General features: G+C 47.2%; 1 protein-coding gene across 3 annotated transcripts in view; it reads left to right on the top strand.

Annotated features, from left to right (window-relative positions):
* Positions 1 to 884: 884 nt before the first annotated feature.
* The window catches only part of LOC141089688 (uncharacterized), a 51,374-nt gene continuing 32,687 nt past the window's right edge, over positions 885 to 19,571 (top strand). The window contains exons 1-2 of one of the 3 annotated variants that reach the window (XM_073576161.1): positions 885 to 908; positions 15,447 to 15,515. In XM_073576161.1, coding sequence (XP_073432262.1) covers positions 15,457 to 15,515 — 59 coding nt within the window. In that variant the 5' untranslated portion in view covers positions 885 to 908; positions 15,447 to 15,456. Of the gene's footprint in view, positions 1,027 to 15,446; positions 15,516 to 19,571 lie in introns of all 3 variants that reach the window. The other 2 variants (XM_073576162.1, XM_073576163.1) reach the window with 2 other exon arrangements.

Below are 19,571 nucleotides of genomic sequence, written 5' to 3'. Positions count from 1 at the left end.
GGTATCAACTACTGAGGACTCTCAGTTCTAAATATTTTGCTCCATTTTTAAACCTTTTAAAATGTTACCAAAATAAAACATTTTACAAATGGTGCTGACGTAAAGCAGATGTGTGGGAAATGTCATTTACTATTGTTTTTGTATGGTATGACAAAAAAGGGATAATCATTCAAAGATTGAAAATTGGTAATTTTTTGTCATTTTTCACATTTCTGATATTTTTTATAAACACAAAACGTATTAACCTGCGTTTACCATTATCATAAAATATCATGTGTCTCGAAAAAACAATCTCCAAATCATTGGGATATGTTGAAGTGTTCCAGAGTTTTGGCCATAGTTGTGTCAATGTGTGATGGGTCGGGACCCGGCACCACTGCGGTCGGCGGGCATTATGCATGTGTCCTGAATAGAGTTGGTGGCAACTAGCAGGACCCGGGCCAGTAGGCATCGGACGAGAGCGGGAGAACTGCCTCTTATCTGACGGCATTCGTGGTTGTTCTTCTGATTAGCCGGCTGGGCACAACATCAGGGTTGTGGCATAACACGCGGGTGACGTTACGCCAATCACAAGAGCCATGGATGACATCAGGTAAGAGGCGGCCATAAATTACGGACAGGGTCGATGGTCCGGGTCAAAGGCCCTCCATCCGCTAGGGAAATGAATACGTCATAGCAGGGCATGCTGCTTATATAATAATGCCCCCTGTGGAGTCCAAAAGCCTCAATACTCCTTACAGAAAGGGGTTTCTATTGGACAGACCATTGCCTCCAGTTTGTGAGGTAAATTCTTCTGATTATCTCCATTTCACATGACACAAGCGCCATACAGAAGCCTGGCTGACTATCACCTCAGCAAGGAGCCATTTTGTAGCGTGAGAGCGCTACTCCCCTCCCCGCCGCTAGGGGTCAGTCTCTCTCCGGCGCTCGCTTATTGCCTTGCCAGTCGCACTCTCGTCTGTCCCGCTTGTTTCTGTTGCTTGTCGTGCTCGTTCCTGCTGGAGCTGCGGAACGGAGACCGGAGAGGTGAGTATGTCCGGGCCGGGGGTCACCGCCGCCTCCCACCGCGGCCCGGGGGGGTGGGGGCGTCCTGCGGCGGCAGCCAGGCCCGGCAGCGCCTGTTATCGCCTGCGGGCTCCGGGCCTCGTTTTCCTGCATGAATGGAGACAATGCGGAGTGCGCGGCTCTGCTCCCACAGGCGGCGGCCATGTATGGGAGACCCCCTCAGGGGACTCGCCGGGGGGCTGTAACCTTTAGTAGTCCTTGTCCTCTCCCCTCTGCTGGGAGCCATCACTTTCTTTATTTTCCATCTCTGTAGTTGTGTAGGGGGTCATCTTTTGCAGGAAAAGTTCTAGTTTTGAGCGACCCCCGTTAATTTGACCATATCCTGGCACTACACGACCCTTTTATTTTCTCTTTGACCACCCTAAGAGTACACTCCCCTGAGCAGCGTCTTTACAACGGGGGCGAAACGCATCAGGAGGGTTAGCGAAGGGGGTTCTCATGTTAACACCTCCTCCATTGTAGAGATGATAAACCGCAGCCTAATCTACAGGTAAACCACAGGTCTTTTGTCCTGCGGATTTACCTGCAGATTTTGCAAAATCCGCTCTCAAAATTCCGCAGCAGAATCCGAAATGGGTACTTGGGTACTGAAGCGTTTACACGGGGCAATGTTGCTTATGTATTAATTTTTTTTTAACGCACTTCACTGAAGGGGTTAACTAGTGAGCGTTTTATAGTTTGGGGCGTTCTGGATGCGGCGATACCAAATGTGTACTTTTTATTTTTACATAAGTATACATAGTTATTAATAATTTTTTTTTCCTCGTTTATTTTGTGATTTAAAATATATATTTTTTCCCCTTTTTTTGATTTGAAATCTATGGGATTTGAGCTTTTTTTTTTTTTTTTTTTCCACTCTGATCGCTGATATAACACATTGCAATGCATCAGCACTGCGACGCATTAGGGTATGTGCACACGATCAGGAATGGCTCAGGTGAAATCTGCACTGACTCTGCAGCTGAGGTCACTAACAGGTCACCTGCATTTTTGATGCGTTTTTCATTGCATGTGTTTTTTTGTCACTTGAAATAAAGCTAATTGAAAGTTGGCTTCTGGGAAGAAAAAAAAGTGGTTTCCTGTTTGCAGATATATTGGGGTATGTGCACACGGTCAGTAAACGCTGCGGGTTGGACGCTGTGTGCATCCGCAGCGTCCAACCAGCTGTTACAGCGTAGTGAATGGGATTTCAAGAAATCCCATGCCCACTATGTGTGCACCGATGCCCGCGGCTCACCCGCAGAGACGCACATGCGGCACATCTTTCCAGACCGCAGCATGTCTATTTATGTAGCTGAGACACTCAGTCTCCACTGCGTAAATTACCAGTAGACTTTTATTAGATGCGGTAAAACCGCATTATTTTCCTAGTCACGTGCGCGGGAACGCAGCTTACTACGCATGTGTACTAATTTAAATAATGGTGAATCTTGACACACAGCCGGAAGTACATGACACAGGAAGTGGAGGAAAGCACAGAGAGGTCCCCTCCTTTTTAATAAATAATAATTTAAAAAAAATAACGTGGGCCCTTCTATATTTGTTAACAGCCAGAGTAAAGGCCCCGTCACACTAAGCGATCTCGCGACACATCAGCGTTCTCGCAAGCGAGATCGCTGTGTGTGACGGGGATCAGCGACCAGCCCCCCCGCCGGCTATCGCTGATCGTGCTCGAGCGGCCTGGGCCGTTTTTCGATCGCTGGTCTCCCGCTGCCCAGTGCGCATCGCTGCGTGTGGCAGCGAGAGACCAGCGATCAGCGACGCTGGTTTCTAATGTAAACGTCGACTATCCAGGAGCCGCGGCTCCTGGATACCCGCTGTTTACCTTGGAAACCGGCGTACACGCTGGTTTCCAAGGTAAACGTTGGGTATCCAGGAGTCGCGTGGCTCCTGGATACCCGACGTTTACATTAGAAACCAGCGTCGCTGGTCCTGTCTATGTGACAGCTCACCAGCGATCAGCCTAACGATGTCCCAGCGATCCCATCTTGTCGGATCGTTGGTGGGATCGCTGGGACATCGTTTAGTGTGACGGGGCCTTTAAGCAGACCACTGGGGCTGGTATTTCAGGCTGGTAAGGATCCAATATCCATGAACCTTACCAGCCTGATAATACCAGGCCGCAGCAGTCTGCTTACCTTGAATGGTTCGTAAAAATAGTGGGATCCCCTCCAAAAAAAAACAAAAAAAAAAACAGCATGGGGTCCCCCCTATTTTTGTTAACCAGCCAAGGAAAAGACTGCTGCGGCCTGGTATTCTCAGCTCAGATGCGACAATTGTGGCACTTTACCCGGCTCTTCCCACTTGCCCTGTAGCGGTGGCAAGTGGGGTAATAGTTGTGGGGTTGATGTAATCTTTGTGTTGTCAGGTGACATCAAGCCCACGGCTTAGTAATGGAGAGACGTCTATAAGACACCTATCCATTACTAATCCTATAGTTACATGGTAAATAAAGACACAGCCAGAATAAAGTCCTGTATTTGAAATAATGACACAGACGCCTTTAATAGATCTTAATTAAACCATACTTGCTGCATCGCCTATTCCACTGACGCCCTTGTCTCCTGGATGAGAATTAAAATAAAAAAGAAACAATATCCTTACCTGTCAGCTGAGAAGATATACATACTATCCCACGACAACTCCAGCTCTGCTACATCTGGATGCCTTTGGCTCAATGGTGGCATTATGCCACCACTCAGCCTGACACCCAGACACAGCAGAGTTTGAAGCTGATGACCGTAGATATCTTGGTCCCCGGTGGTCACGTGCACTGCAGTTTTCGCGGTCAGCTGATCGTGGGAACTTGGGGAAGCGGTTTTTTTTTTATATTCACTATGTGATGGTATTCATTATGCAAACTAGAGGGCAGGTCAGTGAGGGATCAGTGACCTGTCAGCAGTCTCCATTATGAATAGCTAATCAGAGCACCACATACCCCCAACCCCGCCTTAGGGCGCGAGAATCTGATTAACCCAAAGCTGAAAGTAAAGATTAAGAAACATCCACAAGACAGATTTCATCAATCAATGTATCGTTTTATTAAGTATAACAGAGCCTACCTGACCTGATTGTTCAGTACACAATCCTGCTGACAGGTTCCCTTTAAACAGCCTAGGGCGGTGCCAGTACCGCTCCTGGCAGTGACAATCGGGTCTCAGCTATCACTTATGCTGAGCTCCCGGCAGTGATTGTGCATGCACTGCTCCTGTGCCCACACGATCGCCAGGACGTACCGGTACATCCATTTGTGGGAACGGAATGCACTGCAAAAGAGGATGTACTGGTATGTCCAGTGTTGGTAAGGGGTTAATATACATAATAAAATTTAGGTTTTATTTTATACAATCTCTCTCTCATTGCTCCTGTCACCTATTGATTAGTGAGTCATTCCTACCTCCTTCAATTACCGTCTATACTCGAGTATAAGCCTACCCGAGTATAAGCCGAGGCCCCCTAATTTTGCCATGGAAAACTGGGTAAGCTTAATGACTCGAGTATAAGCCGGGTGTACATTGTCCCCTCATCCCTGTCCTGCTCTGTGTGGCTCTCCCAGTACCCGTGGCTCGGCTCCCCTTCTATGTATGGCTCAGCTCCCCGTCCTCCTTCATACTCACCCTGCTGTGCCATCGCTGAACGTCCCTGAATCCTCCGTTGTCCAGCGCTGACAGCTTCTTCCTGCCTTCAGCGGTCACATGGTACCGCTCATTAAGCTCATGAATATGCTTCCACGCCCATGGGCGTCCATATTCATGAGCTTAATGAGCGATACCATGTGACCGCTGAAGGTAGGATTAGGATGAAGCTGTCAGTGCTGGGACAAGGAGGATGCAGGGGACGTTCAGGGAGGCATGGGAGGGGTGAGTATGACTTCCCAGCCACCGGCTTCTGCCGCCGCTCCCCCTCCCCCGCTGAATGACTCGTGTATAAGTCGATGGGGCATTTTCAGCACAAAAAAAATGTGCTGAAAATCTCGGCTTATATATGAGTATATACGGGGTGTTTTTTTGCTTGTCTTGGAAAGTGGCAACAAACTTTTTTTTCTTTTTTGTCGCCATTTTCCGAGTCCCATAACTTTTATTTTTTATTCTTCTGCCAATAGAAGCTGTGAGTGCTTTTTTTTTTTTTTTTTTTTTTGCCATGCTGACACTAAAAATGAGAAAAATAAGCAAATTTCAAACGTTGATACTGCGGTCCCACAATGAGCCTTTGCTGAGTTTTTGACGCTTAAGAATTTCTGCACCTATTAAGTAAATTAGGCTACTTGCGTTTTTCATGGCTTTTTTCATGCTGTTTTTTGTCTCTTTATATAAAACTGCTTTATTTTTTATACTTCCTGGTATTAGACTTTGACAACTTTACTGATGTACTTAGCAGCGGATTACATGTGATTTGGATGCATTTTTAGGGTGTCTCTGGTGTGGAAAGTCATGTACCATATATATATTTATATTTAACCTGCAGATTTTTTGCATCTAATGTACCGTAAGTCTATGGGGAAATTACGCACAGCAAACTCAAGGTACACGCCGGGGCTGTGGAGTCAGTATAAAATGGACCGACTCCTAAAATAAATAAATTGGGTCCAGTAGTTCAGTGCAGAATGTGCTGTAAATGTTTTCATAACAATTTGGGAAAGTTGTGAAATGTCTTATTAAATGTCTGTTCTGTCTGTAATCTAAGGATCTCGTCGTTTAGTTGAGATGAGTCTGTGCTGTACTTCATGGACCTGCTCAGTGGTGCGGCAGTGCTGGGGAGTTAGAGGTTTGGCTTACCGAATTCACAGCCCTGGCACCCACAAGAGAAATTGACATCTTGCGGATTTGAAACACGCACCCCCCCCAAGGCAACTTACCTGATTAAAACATAAAGCACAGTGGGCATGAGATTTCTATAAATCCCATCCACTTTGCTGGAACTGTAAGACTTTGCGTTTTTGATGCAAAAATATGCACCAAAAGCTCATCGTGGGAAAGTAACCTGAATGTTTTTTTTACCTTTTTTTTAATGCAGATGGTCACAACGCTCAAAATAACATTTAAAAGTCACAGCAATTTTTTTCCAAAATTAATTTACAAAACTTATTTTTTTTTTTTTGGGACTTATTCAGTTTTGAAGTGACTTTGGGGGACTTGTGTATTGGACCGCCCCTAAAGTGGTACTAGTTTAACCCCTTTCTGACATCAGACGTACTATCCTGTCCATGGGACCCGGGCCCCTATGCCCATGGACGGGATAGTACGTCTAGTGCGGTCAGCGGCGCCCACGTGGTGAGCGCCGCTGATCGCGGCCGGGTGTCAGCTGATTATCACAGCTGACACCCGGCACAATGTGTCAGGGGCGGTCACGGACCGCCCCCTGACACGTTAACCCCTTGCACACCGCGATCAAACATGATCGCGGTGTACCGGGGGTTAAAGAGAAGCATCGGCAGGGAGGTGGCTCCCTCCGTGCTTCCCTGAGCCCCCCACAGCAGCGCAATGTACAGCGCTGCTGCGGGGGGCTCTTTCCCTGCAGGCCCCCGAATCCAAGATGGCGACTGCAAAGCGCAGGCATGAGGAAGTCTGCAGCACTGCCTGTGACAGATTGCTGATCTGTCACAGTGATCTGTGATGTGACAGATCAGCGATCTGTCACAGGACAGTGATGTCCCCCTGGGACTATGTAATAAAGTTTCAAAAAAAAAAAGTGTTAAAATAATTTTAAAAAAATCGCCAAATAAATTAGAAAAAAAAAAATTTTTTGGAAATAAAAAAAAAACAAAACAATAAAAGTACACATATTAGGTATAGCCGCGTCCGTAACGACCCGCCCTATAAAACTTTCCCATTAGTTAACCCCTTTAGCGAACCCCTTAAAAAATAAAAAACGAAGCAAAAAATGATTTATCATACTGCCAAACAAAAAGTCCAATAACGTGCGATCATAAAGACGCATATAAATATCCATGGTACCGCTGAACACGTCATCTTGTCCTGCAAAAAACGAGCCGCCATACAGCATCATCAGCGAAAAAATAAAAAAGTTATAGCTCGCAGAATAAAGCGATGCAAAAATAATTATTTTTTATATAAAATAGTTTTCATTGCATAAAAGCGCCAAAACATAAAAAAAAGACCTAAATGAGGTATCGCTGTAACCGTACTGACCCGAAGAATAAAACCGCTTTATCAATTTTACCGCACGCAGAACGGTGTAAACGCACCCCCCAAAAGAAATTCATGAAATGCTGGTTTTTGTTCATTGTGTCCCAAAAATCGGAATAAAAAGCGATCAAAAAATGTCACGTGCCCGAAAATGGTACCAATAAAAACGTCAACACGTCCCTCAAAAAATAAGACCTCACATGACTCGGTGGGTCAAAATATGGAAAAATTATAGCTCTCAATATGTGGTGATGCAAAAACTATTTTTACAATAAAAAGCGTCTTTTAGCGTATGACAGCTGCCAAAAATAAAAACCGCCATAAATAGTAAATCAAACCCCCCTTAGTTAGGGAAAAATAATAAAATTAAAAGAAAATGTATTTATTTCCATTTTCCCATTAGGGTTAGGGCTGAGATTAGGGTTAGGGGTGTGTTGGGGTTCGGGTTGGAGTTAGAATTGGGGGTTTCCACTGTTTGGGCACATCAGGTGCTCTCCAAAGGCAACATGGCGTCTGATCTCAATTCCAGCCAATTCTGAGTTGAAAAAGTCAAATGGTGCGCCTTCCCTTCCAAGCTCTGCCATGCGCCCAAACAGTGTTTTACCCCCACATGTAGGGTATCAGCCTACTCAGGACAAATTGCAAAACAACTTTTGGGGTCCAATTTCTCCTGTTACCCTTAGGAAAACAAAAAATTGGGGGCAAAAATATCATGTTTGTGGAAAAAAAATGATTTATTTTCACGCCCAGCGCCTCAAAGGGACCCCTCACAGGGCCCAGGTTTCAATCATGACCCCACCGCTAGCCTACCATTCAATCCGGGGGGGACTGGTTTGAATCTGACCTCCCCCCCCCCCCCCCCCCGGACAACCGCACCGTCCTGGAACCCTTCTGGGCATGAGGTATCAAATTTAGGCCGCGGCTTCGGCCTAGCCAAAGTCGCCGCCTTATTCCTGCCCCACGGATGATGAAAATGACACTCTGCAGTGTCATAGAAGGGGCGGATCGAGTCAGGAAGGGCGCGCTTTTACATAGCTCCGTGCGCCCTCTTCAGCTCTCCGCCCCCTTCCCCCCTCCACCTCAGAATTCCAGTGGCCATCTTGCTGTACCTGAAGCTGAAGGCAGCACAGCGGTCTCTGGGGGGCACAGGACTGGGATTTATCGGCGCTGGACCTAGGGGCACACCGGTGGGGTAAGATCACAGCTGGGTTCTCTGTACTAATCTGTGAGTTCATATAACCTATAACGCTCCCCTATTCCTTTTCTTCTGCGTAGATACCCCTGTAGGGCCTCTGCTAATCAGCCTCTAGGCACTATGTCGGGCTCAAGGAAAAGGACCAGACAAGACTGCTTTTATGCAGTCTGCACAGCCTGCAAGGCCACTCTCCCCAGCGGTAGCACGTACCCGCACTGCCGCGACTGTACCCAAAACACAGGATCAGAACCCCAAGAAGTCCCTACCAACGCTTCTGCGACCGCTACTGCGCCGGAATGGGCGACTCAGATGTCGCAGTCTATGACACAGTCTATAGATAACCTGACCTCCACACTACTGCAGGCTCTGCAGAGTCATGTCTCGGCTATGAACGTTACCCAGCAAAGGGACATCCGGTCTCAGGGACAGGCCGCTTCCGACAGTTTGAGACTTAAGCGGACCCACAGGTCGCGTTAATCTACGTCCTCACATAGCACTAGGTCGTCCCCCTCCATGGAGAGACACAGTGGCTCCAGGTCACCGAGACCGTCCCCTGATAAAGACAATGCGGATCTCCACAACGATCCCAGACCACAGAACACCTCCGCCCTAGTTCGCCGGTAGGGAGCTCCTTAGCGATGCACAAGATTCAGAGGGCATATGTGACTCTAACTCGGATAATGAAACAGAGAACACTCTGGTCCCTTGTCCCCCTAGCAATACGGCGCTAGTTGAGGATATAATCTCTTCCATCCTTCGGGTGCTGGACATTTCTGATCCAACCCCGGAAGGACCAGAACACAAGATTTCCTTCGAGAGTGTTCAGAAACCATCTAAGGTCTTCCCTAATCACCCGGAATTTCAAAAAATACTTTCTAAGCATTTTTCACAGCCTGAGAAAAAATTCGCCAATCGCAAATACTTGGAAGCAAAAAGTACCCCTTCCCACAGACGGACACTAAGGATTGGACAGATCCGCCTGAAGTGGACCCCCCAGTCTCTAGGCTGGCAGCACAAACACTTCTCTCACTGCCGGACAGCTCAACCCTCAAGGATGCAGCAGACAGACAGGTAGAACGCATGGCTCGTTCAATCTTCGAAGCGGCAGGTGCCTCTCTGGCTCCCGTATTTGCTTCAGTTTGGGCAGCCAAGGCCATTGTGCCCTGGGATAATCTATTGCAACAGGGCCTCCAAGCTTCAAATCCTCAGCTGGCGGACCAGGCGGTGCAAATTGCAGTAGTGGCAGATTACATGATCCATGCAGCGTTGGATTCTGCAAGAGGGGTAGCGGGAATAGCATCAAACGCCATCACAATCCGGCGTATTCTCTGGCTGAGAGAATGGAAGGCGGATGTGGCCTCAAAAAAGTCCCTAACAAATCTCCCGTACTTCAGTGGTTGTCTTTTCAGTGAAAAGCTGGATACAATGATATCCAATGCTACCGGGGGTAAAAGTACTTCTCTCCCTCAACTAAAACCAAAACGCACCTTTAAAAGACGTAATCAATCTCTTTTCCGATCCTTTCGGAATTCTTCAGGCTGGTCCGTCTCGCGCCCAGCACAAAATCGTAACCGCTCCCCCCGCAGAGACAACACAGAGGCCGGACAGGAACTGGAAGTCAGAAGCAAGCCAGGCAAAATCCAAAGGAGGAAAAGCTCAGACTTTCCCCTCATCATGACTCGTGCCCCCTGGAAGACACCCCACTTGTGGGCACACGACTGCTACTCTTTCAGCAGGTCTTGCTGCCTATTACAGAAGACAAGTGGGTCAAGGAAATAGTGTCTTCAGGATAAAAGATCGAGTTTACTACCAGCCCACCGCACAGGTTCTTTCTCTTTCTCCGTTCCTCCAAAGCCTCCACTCAAAGCTCGAGCCTTCCATCAAGCGGTTTCTTCCCTCCTGCAAGCAGGAGTCATAGTAGCGGTTCCAGCAGACGAGCGCTTCCGAGGGTTCTACTCCAATCTGTTCGTGGTGCCCAAGAAGGGAGGCAGCGTCCGACCCATACTAGACCTCAAGCAACTCAACAAGTATGTTCGAGTTCGTCACTTTCGCATGGAATCCCTCCGGTCAATCGTTGCGTCCATGGAAAAAGGAGAATATCTCGCCTCCATAGACATACAGGACGCATACCTGCATATACCGATTGCTCCCGCCTATCAGATTTCTCAGATTCGCAATCAACCAAGACCATTACCAGTTTGTGGCCCTCCCGTTCGGTCTCGCCACGGCTCCCAGAACATTTACAAAGGTCATGGCAGCCACCATGGACGTTCTACACTCCAGAGGCATAGTAGTCGTTCCATACCTGGACGACCTTCTCATCAAGGCCCCCACCTTCAAGGACTGCAAGGTCAATGTCTCAATCACAATTGACACTCTGAGTCGCCTGGGATGGTTAGTTAATTTACAGAAGTCCTCGACTACCCCGAGTTAGTCTCTGGCCTTCCTGGGGATGCTATTCGACACCTCCAGGGGTCTGATGATCCTCCCCAGGGACAAGGCACTGGCCCTCCATTTGGGAGTTCGCACTCTCCTCCGCAAGTCCCCCCGATGTCTCCGGTATGCCATGAGAGTACTTGGCAGGATGGCAGCAGCAATGGAGGCGGTACCATTTGCCCAGTTTCACCTCAGACCCCTTCAACTGGCGATCCTCAAGTCCTGGGACAGGAATCCGTTCTCCCTCGTCAGCGAGTTCCGGTTATCATCGAAAACCAGAAGGTTCGTGCACTGGTGGCTCAAGCCAACCTCGCTTGCAAGGGGAAAATCCTTTCTCTCCTGTCAATGGAAGGTTTTGACCACCGACGCAAGCCTTACGGGTTGGTGCGCGGTGCACCTACATCACAGAGCGCAAGGCAAGTGGTCACCAATGGAAGCGAACATGCCCATCAACATCCTGGAAATTCAGGCCATCTTCCTGGCATTGAAAGCCTTTCATCACTTGCTAGCAGACGCTCATATCAGAGTACAGTCGGACAATGCCACGGTGGTCGCATACGTGAACCATCAAGGCGGGACCCGCAGCATCCAGGCGATGAACAAAGTAACACGTATCCTACACTGGGCGGAGGATGCGAGGTCGGTACTCTCTGCGGTCCACATTCCGGGTGTGGACAACTGGGAAGCCGACTATCTCAGCAGACAAGGAATGGACTCGGGGGAGTGGTCTCTCCATCCCGAAGTTTTTCGTCAGATCTGCCATCGCTGGGGGACTCCGGACGTGGATCTGATGGCATCCCATCTCAATGCCAAGGTTCCCAATTTCATGGCCAGGACGCGCGATCCACGGTCGCTCGGAGCAGATGCCCTGGTTCAGTACTGGACCCAATTCCAGCTTCTGTACATTTTTCCACCCCTCCCCCTGATCTCCAGAGTCCTGAGGAAGATCAAGCAAGAGGGAGTTCCCACCATCCTGATCGCTCCAGACTGGCCCAGGCGTACATGGTACGCCGGCGTCGTGCAACTCACAGCAGACGCTCCCTGGCGTCTCCCCACACGTCCTGACCTTCTGTCACAAGGCCCGCTCTTCCACCAGAATTCAGGGGCTGTCAATTTGACGGCGTGGCCATTGAGACCTGGGTTTTGACCCAAGCAGGTTTTTCACCGGACGTCGTTAAAACCATGATCAGGGCTCGAAAGCCAGCTTCAGCCAGGATTTACTATCGTACCTGGAAGGCTTTCTTCACATGGTGCGAATCTCGCTGACAGGTCCCACTTCCCTACTCTCTTCCAAAGGTCCTCGGTTTCCTTCAGTCAGGCCTGGACGCCAGGCTATCCCTGGGCTCGCTTAAGAGCCAGGTGTCAGTGCTTTCAGTGCTCTTTCAGAGGCGTATTGCTAACAAGCCGCAAGTGAGGACTTTTCTGCAAGGCGTTTCCCGATTGGTTCCCCCCTACAAACATCCATTGGAGACGTGGGACCTCAACCTGCTCTTGACAGCATTGCAGACACCTCCTTTCGAACCGCTTAAGGAGATCTCAATCCGCCTTCTGTCACAGAAGGTGGTTTTTCTGGTGGCAATCACCTCGCTACGCAGGGTGTCCGAACTTTCAGCACTTTCCTGCAGACAACCCTTTCTGGTTTTCCATCAGGACAAGGTGGTTCTCCGTACAGTCCCATCCTTCCTTCCGAAGGTTGTGTCCAGCTTCCACCTCAATGAGGAAATCTCACTACCATCTCTTTGCCGGTTGCTGTTCATAGAGTGGAGAAGGCTCTGCATACGCTTGACCTTGTCAGGGCATTTCGTATTTACGTGTGTAGGACTGCTCCCTTCCGGAAGTCTGATTCACTTTTCCTTCTTCCAGAAGGCGTTCGCAAGGGCCTACCGGCTTCCAAAGCCACCCTTGCTAGGTGGATCAAGTCCACCATACAAGAGGCTTACCGCCTTGTCAATTCTCCTCTTCCAGCCGGTATCACGGCACACTCTACGCGGGCGGTAGGAGCCTCTTGGGCCATTCGGCATCAAGCCTCGGCACATCAAGTGTGTAAGGCAGCCACTTGGACTAGCCTGCACACATTTACAAAACACTACAGAGTGCATACCCAGTCCTCAGCGGATGCGAGCCTGGGTAGACGGGTCCTGCAGGCAGCAGTACCCCAAATCTAGGAGACTGTCAGCACAATATTCGTCCACTGCTTCCCACCCAGGGACTGCTTTGGGACGTCCCACGGTTCTGTGTCCCCCAATTGGGCGACAGAGTAAAGGAGATTTTTGTGTACTCACCGTAAAATCTCTTTCTCTTAGCCTTTAATTGGGGGACACAGCTCCCACCCTGTTGCCCTTGCTACGGTTGCGTTCTCATATTGTTTGAGCTCGTTATTAGTAGTCTTCTTACAGGCATGGTTTGTTTCTGGTATATTCCTCCTAATGCTTTTGCACAAAACTGGAGAAGGCTGACGCCGTCCAGGGGTGTATACTGCAGAGGAGGAGCCAAAGTTAATCTTTTTCAGATTATGCATAGTGTCGCCTCCTAGCGGACAGCAGCATAACACCCACGGTTCTGTGTCCCCCAATTAAAGGCTAAGAGAAAGAGATTTTACGGTGAGTACACAAAAATCTCCTTTTTGAAGCCCGGCCACAGGCTGAGATTAAAGGGAGCTCCGTGATGACCGGCATGAAAGTCAACAGACTCCCGAATGTCATAGCGACCCACAATCGCGTTACAGATGAACAATGGGCACATAGTGTGACGTATTGCCGTGTCCATAGGTCCAGTCTGTCAAAAAATAAGACTAATTAAACTAAATCACAAATACGCCTGCATATTTCCCATCCTGTGCTAATAAATATGAAACCTAAATATATGGGATTTCACATAACTGAAGCCATTAACTGATTATGTCCAGCAAATTAAGTTCCCATGCTGAAATCTTTCCTCGGATATTTTAAACATGTCCAAAAATAGGTCCTGCATTGGACGGACAGCAGCTTTCAAAGTGTTTCCATCAGCATTTTGGATCAGATTTACATGGGTTAGCAGGTGAACTTCTTCTTGGGGCCTCAGCCGTATAAACATTAAGGCCGGGATCACACATGCGAGAAACACGGCCGAGTCTCGCATCTTAATACCCGGCACTCGGGAGCAGAGCGTGCGGCTGCATGTATTGCTGTGTTGCCGCACGCTCCGATCCGTTTCTCGTATGTGTGATACCAGCCTGAAGCTAAGATTCCACGAAGAGTTTTCGACGCTGCGTGATTTTGCTCCATCAGAAACGCAGCATCTTACAGTTCCAGCAAAATGGATGTAACGTGACCTGCGGTGCGTGAAATTCGCACATGACTATATCAATAATGTTTTATCAAAGCCAAATACCAGGAAGTATCAAAAGCAAGTAGCTTTATGTAATACATGAAATACTAACAAGAGACAAAAACTGTAAACAGCCTAAATTTACTTAACAGGTGCAAAAAAGCTAAAATGTCAAAAACTCGCCAAAGTTAATCAAGGAAACGGAGCCTAAAGATTTGAGTGCTGACATTTTGTAAGGCTAAATGCACACTGCGTTTATAGTCATTGCTGGATGTATATATTCTCAGGATGTATAGCGGGGGTCGACATGCCAATGCCGGGCACGTTCACAACACTATTAACTTGCAGATTAACCTCATCTGCAGGCTAATAGCTTTTTTGTTCTGATGGTTGTGAAAAACAAAATCTCATGCCGTATGGATCATCAGTATGGTACCTGATTTTTATGGATACAATTCTGTAAAATAGGAAACTAATTGGTCGTCTAAGAGCTGCCTAGTAAAAAAAATGGATTGTATACACAGATGACAAGTGAAAAAATCTTCCCACTGTCCTGGATGAGAGTGGGACCGACTTTATACACCAGTGTGAGCGAGCACCTTTTTTTGGAGTATGAGCTGCTGGCATTGACATCAGGGGCTTATCTACAGCATTCTGTAATGCTGTAGATAAGCCCCGATGTAACCTGAAAGATAAGAAAAAAAGAGATTATACTCACCGGAGGGGGCGGTCTGGTCCGATGGGTGTCGTGGTCCGGTCCGGCGCCTCCCATCTTCACACGATGCCGTCTTCTTCTTTCTTTCCTGTCGTGGCTCCGGCGCAGGCGCACTGCTCTGCCCCGTTGGGAGAGGTCTGGTGCCTGCGCACTGCAGTATTCTGCTCTGCCCTCAACAGGGCAGAGCAGTGCATCGGAGCCACGACAGGAAGGGAAGAAAAGGACGGCATCGTGTGAAGATGGGAGGCACTGGAATGGACCGCGACACCCATTGGACCGGACCGCCCCCTCCGGTGAGTATAATCTAACGTGTTTTTCTTATCTTTCAGGTTACATCGGGGGCTTATCTACAGCATTACAGAATTCTGTATGTAGATAAGCCCCTGATGTCAATGCCGGCAGCTGATAGTTCAAAAAAAGGGTGACAGATTCCCTTTAAGCACAGCAGACTACACTTTACTAGGCAATAAAATAAAATGCTGTCGGATATGCCTGTAGTTTACCAGCCTTTAATGATAACGGCTGATATATAAGCAAAAAAAATTTTTATTATTAATCTAATAACGTTTCACTTTTTCAGGCAGATCAACATGTCGTCTTGGGTGAAAGTCACTAGGGATCAGCCTCAGAAACCCGCAGCTGGCAAAAAGTAAGTGCAACACTCAAGTGATATCCGTTCCAGGCATCTGATGGGGTGTTTCGCCCAGCACACGGAGACCCTTTGAAATGAATGGACCAGTGTCATAAATTTTTGCCAAAATTGTGAATGAGTGTGAATCCAGCAGTTGGTGTTATATACTGTCAATCTTTTTTTTTTTTTTTTTTTTTTTTTTTTTTTTACTAGGCTACTTTCACACTTGCGTTTTTTTGAGCTGTGCTGTGTGCGCAGTTCAAACGCGCATAAAAACTCATCAAACGCGTTTTTAATGCGTTTTCTTGGTTTTTTTGCGCATGGTTTTTGCAAAAAAAAAAAAGTGCATGCTTTTTTGCGCTGACGTGCGCATGACTATGCGCACGTCAGCGCTCCCATAGACTTTAATGGGTTTTGGGTGAATTTCATGTGCATTGCGTGCGCAGGCGTTTTTTTTGAGACAGGTCGGACGCACAAAAAATGCAACAGGATGCATTTTGTGCGCCCGGGCGCACACTGCAAAAAAACACATGTGCATACAAACGCATGACAATGCGCACCCATGTTAAATATAGGAAAAAAAACGCATGCGCATTTATGCCCAAAAACGCAAATGTGAAAGTAGCCTTACGCTTACCGTATTTTCTGGCATATAAGACGACTTTTTAACCCCTGAAAATCTTCTTAAAAGTCGGGGATCATCTTATACGCCGGGTGTCGTCTTATACGCCGAGTGCATATGGTGGGGGAGTGATCCCGATGAAGATGGGAGGGTGTAAGTGGTGTTATCATCCCCCTTTTACCTAATTGGTGGCAGCGGTGCGGCGGCTCCTTCAGCAGTGTGGCGGCTCTGTGCTGGGGGTCGACGCAGCTCCTCTTTGTCCAGCGTGTGGGTGCTGTGCTTGGGGGCGGCTGCGGCGGCTCTCTGTCCAGCGTCGGGGCTCCTCCGGCATTTCCTCAAAGCTCGGAGGCCCAAGGCAGCTCCATTGCTGCGATGCGGTGGCCTCTGGGAAAATGGCCGCCGGAGCCCGTGCATGCTGATTCAGATCTCGTCTCCCGAACGAGATCTGAATCAGCATGCACGGGCTCCGGAGGCCACCACACCACAGCAATGGAGCTGCCTTGGGCCTCCGGGCTTTGGGGAAATGCCAGAGGAGCCCCGACGCTGCCCAAAGAGCCGCCGCAGCCGCCCCCCGGCACAGCGCCCCCACGCTGGACAAAGACGAGTCGCTGCCGACCCCCAGCACAGAGCCGCCACACTGCAGATGGAGGAGCCGCCGATCCCCAGCACAGAGACCCCCGCAGATTGCACCGCTGCCACCAATGAGGTAAAAGGGGATGATAACTCCACTTACACTCTCCCTTCGTCATCGGGACCACTCCCCCGCCATATGCAGATTGCTCCAGACCCAGCATATAAGATGACACACTGCATATAAGAAGACTCCCCGACTTTTAAGAAGATTTTCTATTATAACTGGAAAAGTTGGGGGGTCGTCCTATACGCCGGAAAATACGGTAGTTAAAAAGTTTCTTTGAGACTATAGAAAATGACTCGTCTGCGTGGCCTCCATACAGACCAGGGCAATAAAATATGACACCGTATTAATAAGATGCTGGGAGTCCTAGATCTGAGGGCTGCTGTATAAACAAGGTATAAGAAGTCTGCCGCTGGGGAAGATGGAGCTAAAATAAGACGGTTGTGACACACATACTGAATTCCTGTAGGGCCACGCAGCTTTTCTTCAGGGGCCTCCACTGAGAAAGTTTCACATTTACTTCCTTTTCAAAGGGGATCTGAGATTTTCTTTTTTTTTTCTTTATATATCAATAAGCCCAAGGTAGTTTTCAGTTTTTATTTTACACGTTACCACCAGTGTGTTATGTCAAATATAGACAAATAAAACACATTTATTTTTTATTTATTTATTTTTTAAATTTGTTCTCAGTTGTAGTAAACTGCGGCTGTAGTTAAGAGTTTTTCCACCTATATAATCTTGTAACCTCTTCTCGACTTGTGACTTACATGTACATTACACTCTGTGTACAGTTGTATGGCGTGGACTCGAGAGCTAAGCCTGCACCGCACTGAGCAGAAACTGGCTGTACCACACAGCCAGCAGCCGCCTGTTGAAGGCCCCCAGACACTGGAGATCATAAAAAAAAAAAAGCTATCAAACAATTGCACATAAAAAAATTGAATTGCCATAGAGGAAAAAAAACCCTAAACTGTGGAATTGCCAGTTTTCAGTTTCCGCTTTATCCTCCCCCTCCAATTAATGCTTTTTAAAAAGCAATCAAAATATTGTTTTTACCCAAAAATATCGATAAAATTGCAATGTCTATTGACAAAAAAATAAAGAGACAGGTCTCAGAAAATAACACAATTCTTATGTATAATTGCTTTCTATTCCTTTTTTTATAAATTTATTATTTTACAATTTTCTGAAATTTTCAGCACCAATCTACAATAACACACAGGTTCGGTATCGCCAATTTTACTAACCCAGGTCATCATACTGCCAGGTTATGTTTGCTACAAAACAATCCCTTTTTTTTTTTTTATTAAATATCTGCAGACTTTCTCAATGTAACCATTAGATATCTCCCCACCACATCTTCCTCTGTCATCCAGGCCCCTTACATTAGTTTTCCTCCCTAGCGGTGGTCTATCTGTGCACGTTGTCCTGGGAAAAAAACAATTGTACTTCTCCGGGGGGAATTCTTCTTGAAAAGAAGCTCCCCAGAGATGTTACTATGGGAACCACAATGCCTATGGCGGTTCTCTCTTGTGACACCATGGCAAAGGACCCTCCAACCCAACCGATTTATCTAGTACGCCGTGGCTGTGTGACTGACGCCAGCGACGTTTACCCTCAGTATCACAGCTATAATAATTCCTCGAGTACCGTTTTACTCTCCTGTGGCTGCCAAACCAGATTAAACATTTGGACAATTTGAAGTCATTCGTGCATAGGCATTCATCCTTACATGCAACGTTTGTGATTGCAATAATTGTGCAGTAAACTGAAGTGCAAAATATACATCACTGTTCACACATTGCAGAAAGCAGTTGCTCAGATTTTCATGGATTTTTGTATGTGACGCAATCTATTCTGCTGGGAAGAGGATTTTTCCACTCGTTTTTACTCTTGCCATAAGCGGGTGATCTGCATGGTCAAATCCTCTTTAACCCCTTTATCCCCAAGGGTGGTTTGCACGTTAATGCCCGGGCCAATTTTTACAATTCTGACCACTGTCCCTTTATGAGGTCATAACTTGGGAATGCTTCCATGCATCCCGGTGATTCTGATATTGTTTTCTTGTGACATATTGTACTTCAGGTTAGTGGTAAAATTTTATTCATATAACTTGCATTTATTTGTGAAAAAAACGGAAATTTGGCGAAAATTTTGCAATTTTCCAACTTTGAATTTTTATGCCCTTAAATCACAGAGATATGGCACACAAAAAACTTGATAACTAACATTTCCCACATGTTTACTTTATATCAGCACAATTTTGGAACCAAAATTTTTTTTTTGTTAGGAAGTTATAAGGGTTAAAAGTTGACCAGCGATTTCTCATTTTTATAACACCATTTTATTTTTAGGGACCACATCACATTTGAAGTCACTTTGAGGGGTCTATATGATAGAAAATACCCAAAAGTGACACCATTCTAAAAACTGCACCCCTCAAGGTGCTCAAAACCACATTCAAGAACTTTGTTAACCCTTCAGGTGCTTCACAGGAATTTTTTGAATGTTAAAAAAAATGAACATTTAACTTTTTTTCACAAAAAAAATTACTTCAGGTCCAATTTTTTTTCATTTTACCAAGGGTAACAGGAGAAATTGGACTGCGAAAGTTATTGTACAATTTGTCCTGAGTACGCTGATACTTGATATGTGGGGGGGAACCACTGTTACGGCGCATGGCAGAGATCGAAAGGGAAGGAGCGCCACTTGACTTTTTCAACGGAAAATTGGCCGGAATTCAGATCGGGCGCCATGTCACGTTTGGAGAGCCACTGATGTGCTTAACAGTGGAAAGTTGGAACCTCCCCCCCCC

Source organism: Dendrobates tinctorius, unplaced genomic scaffold, assembly GCF_039654945.1.
Source record: "Dendrobates tinctorius isolate UK_male_01 unplaced genomic scaffold, ASM3965494v1 ptg000047l, whole genome shotgun sequence".
In the NCBI taxonomy this organism is placed as follows: Eukaryota; Metazoa; Chordata; class Amphibia; order Anura; family Dendrobatidae; genus Dendrobates; species Dendrobates tinctorius.
The sequence above is the reverse complement of the archived record's forward strand: the minus strand, read 5'-3'. Positions and strand labels throughout refer to the sequence as shown.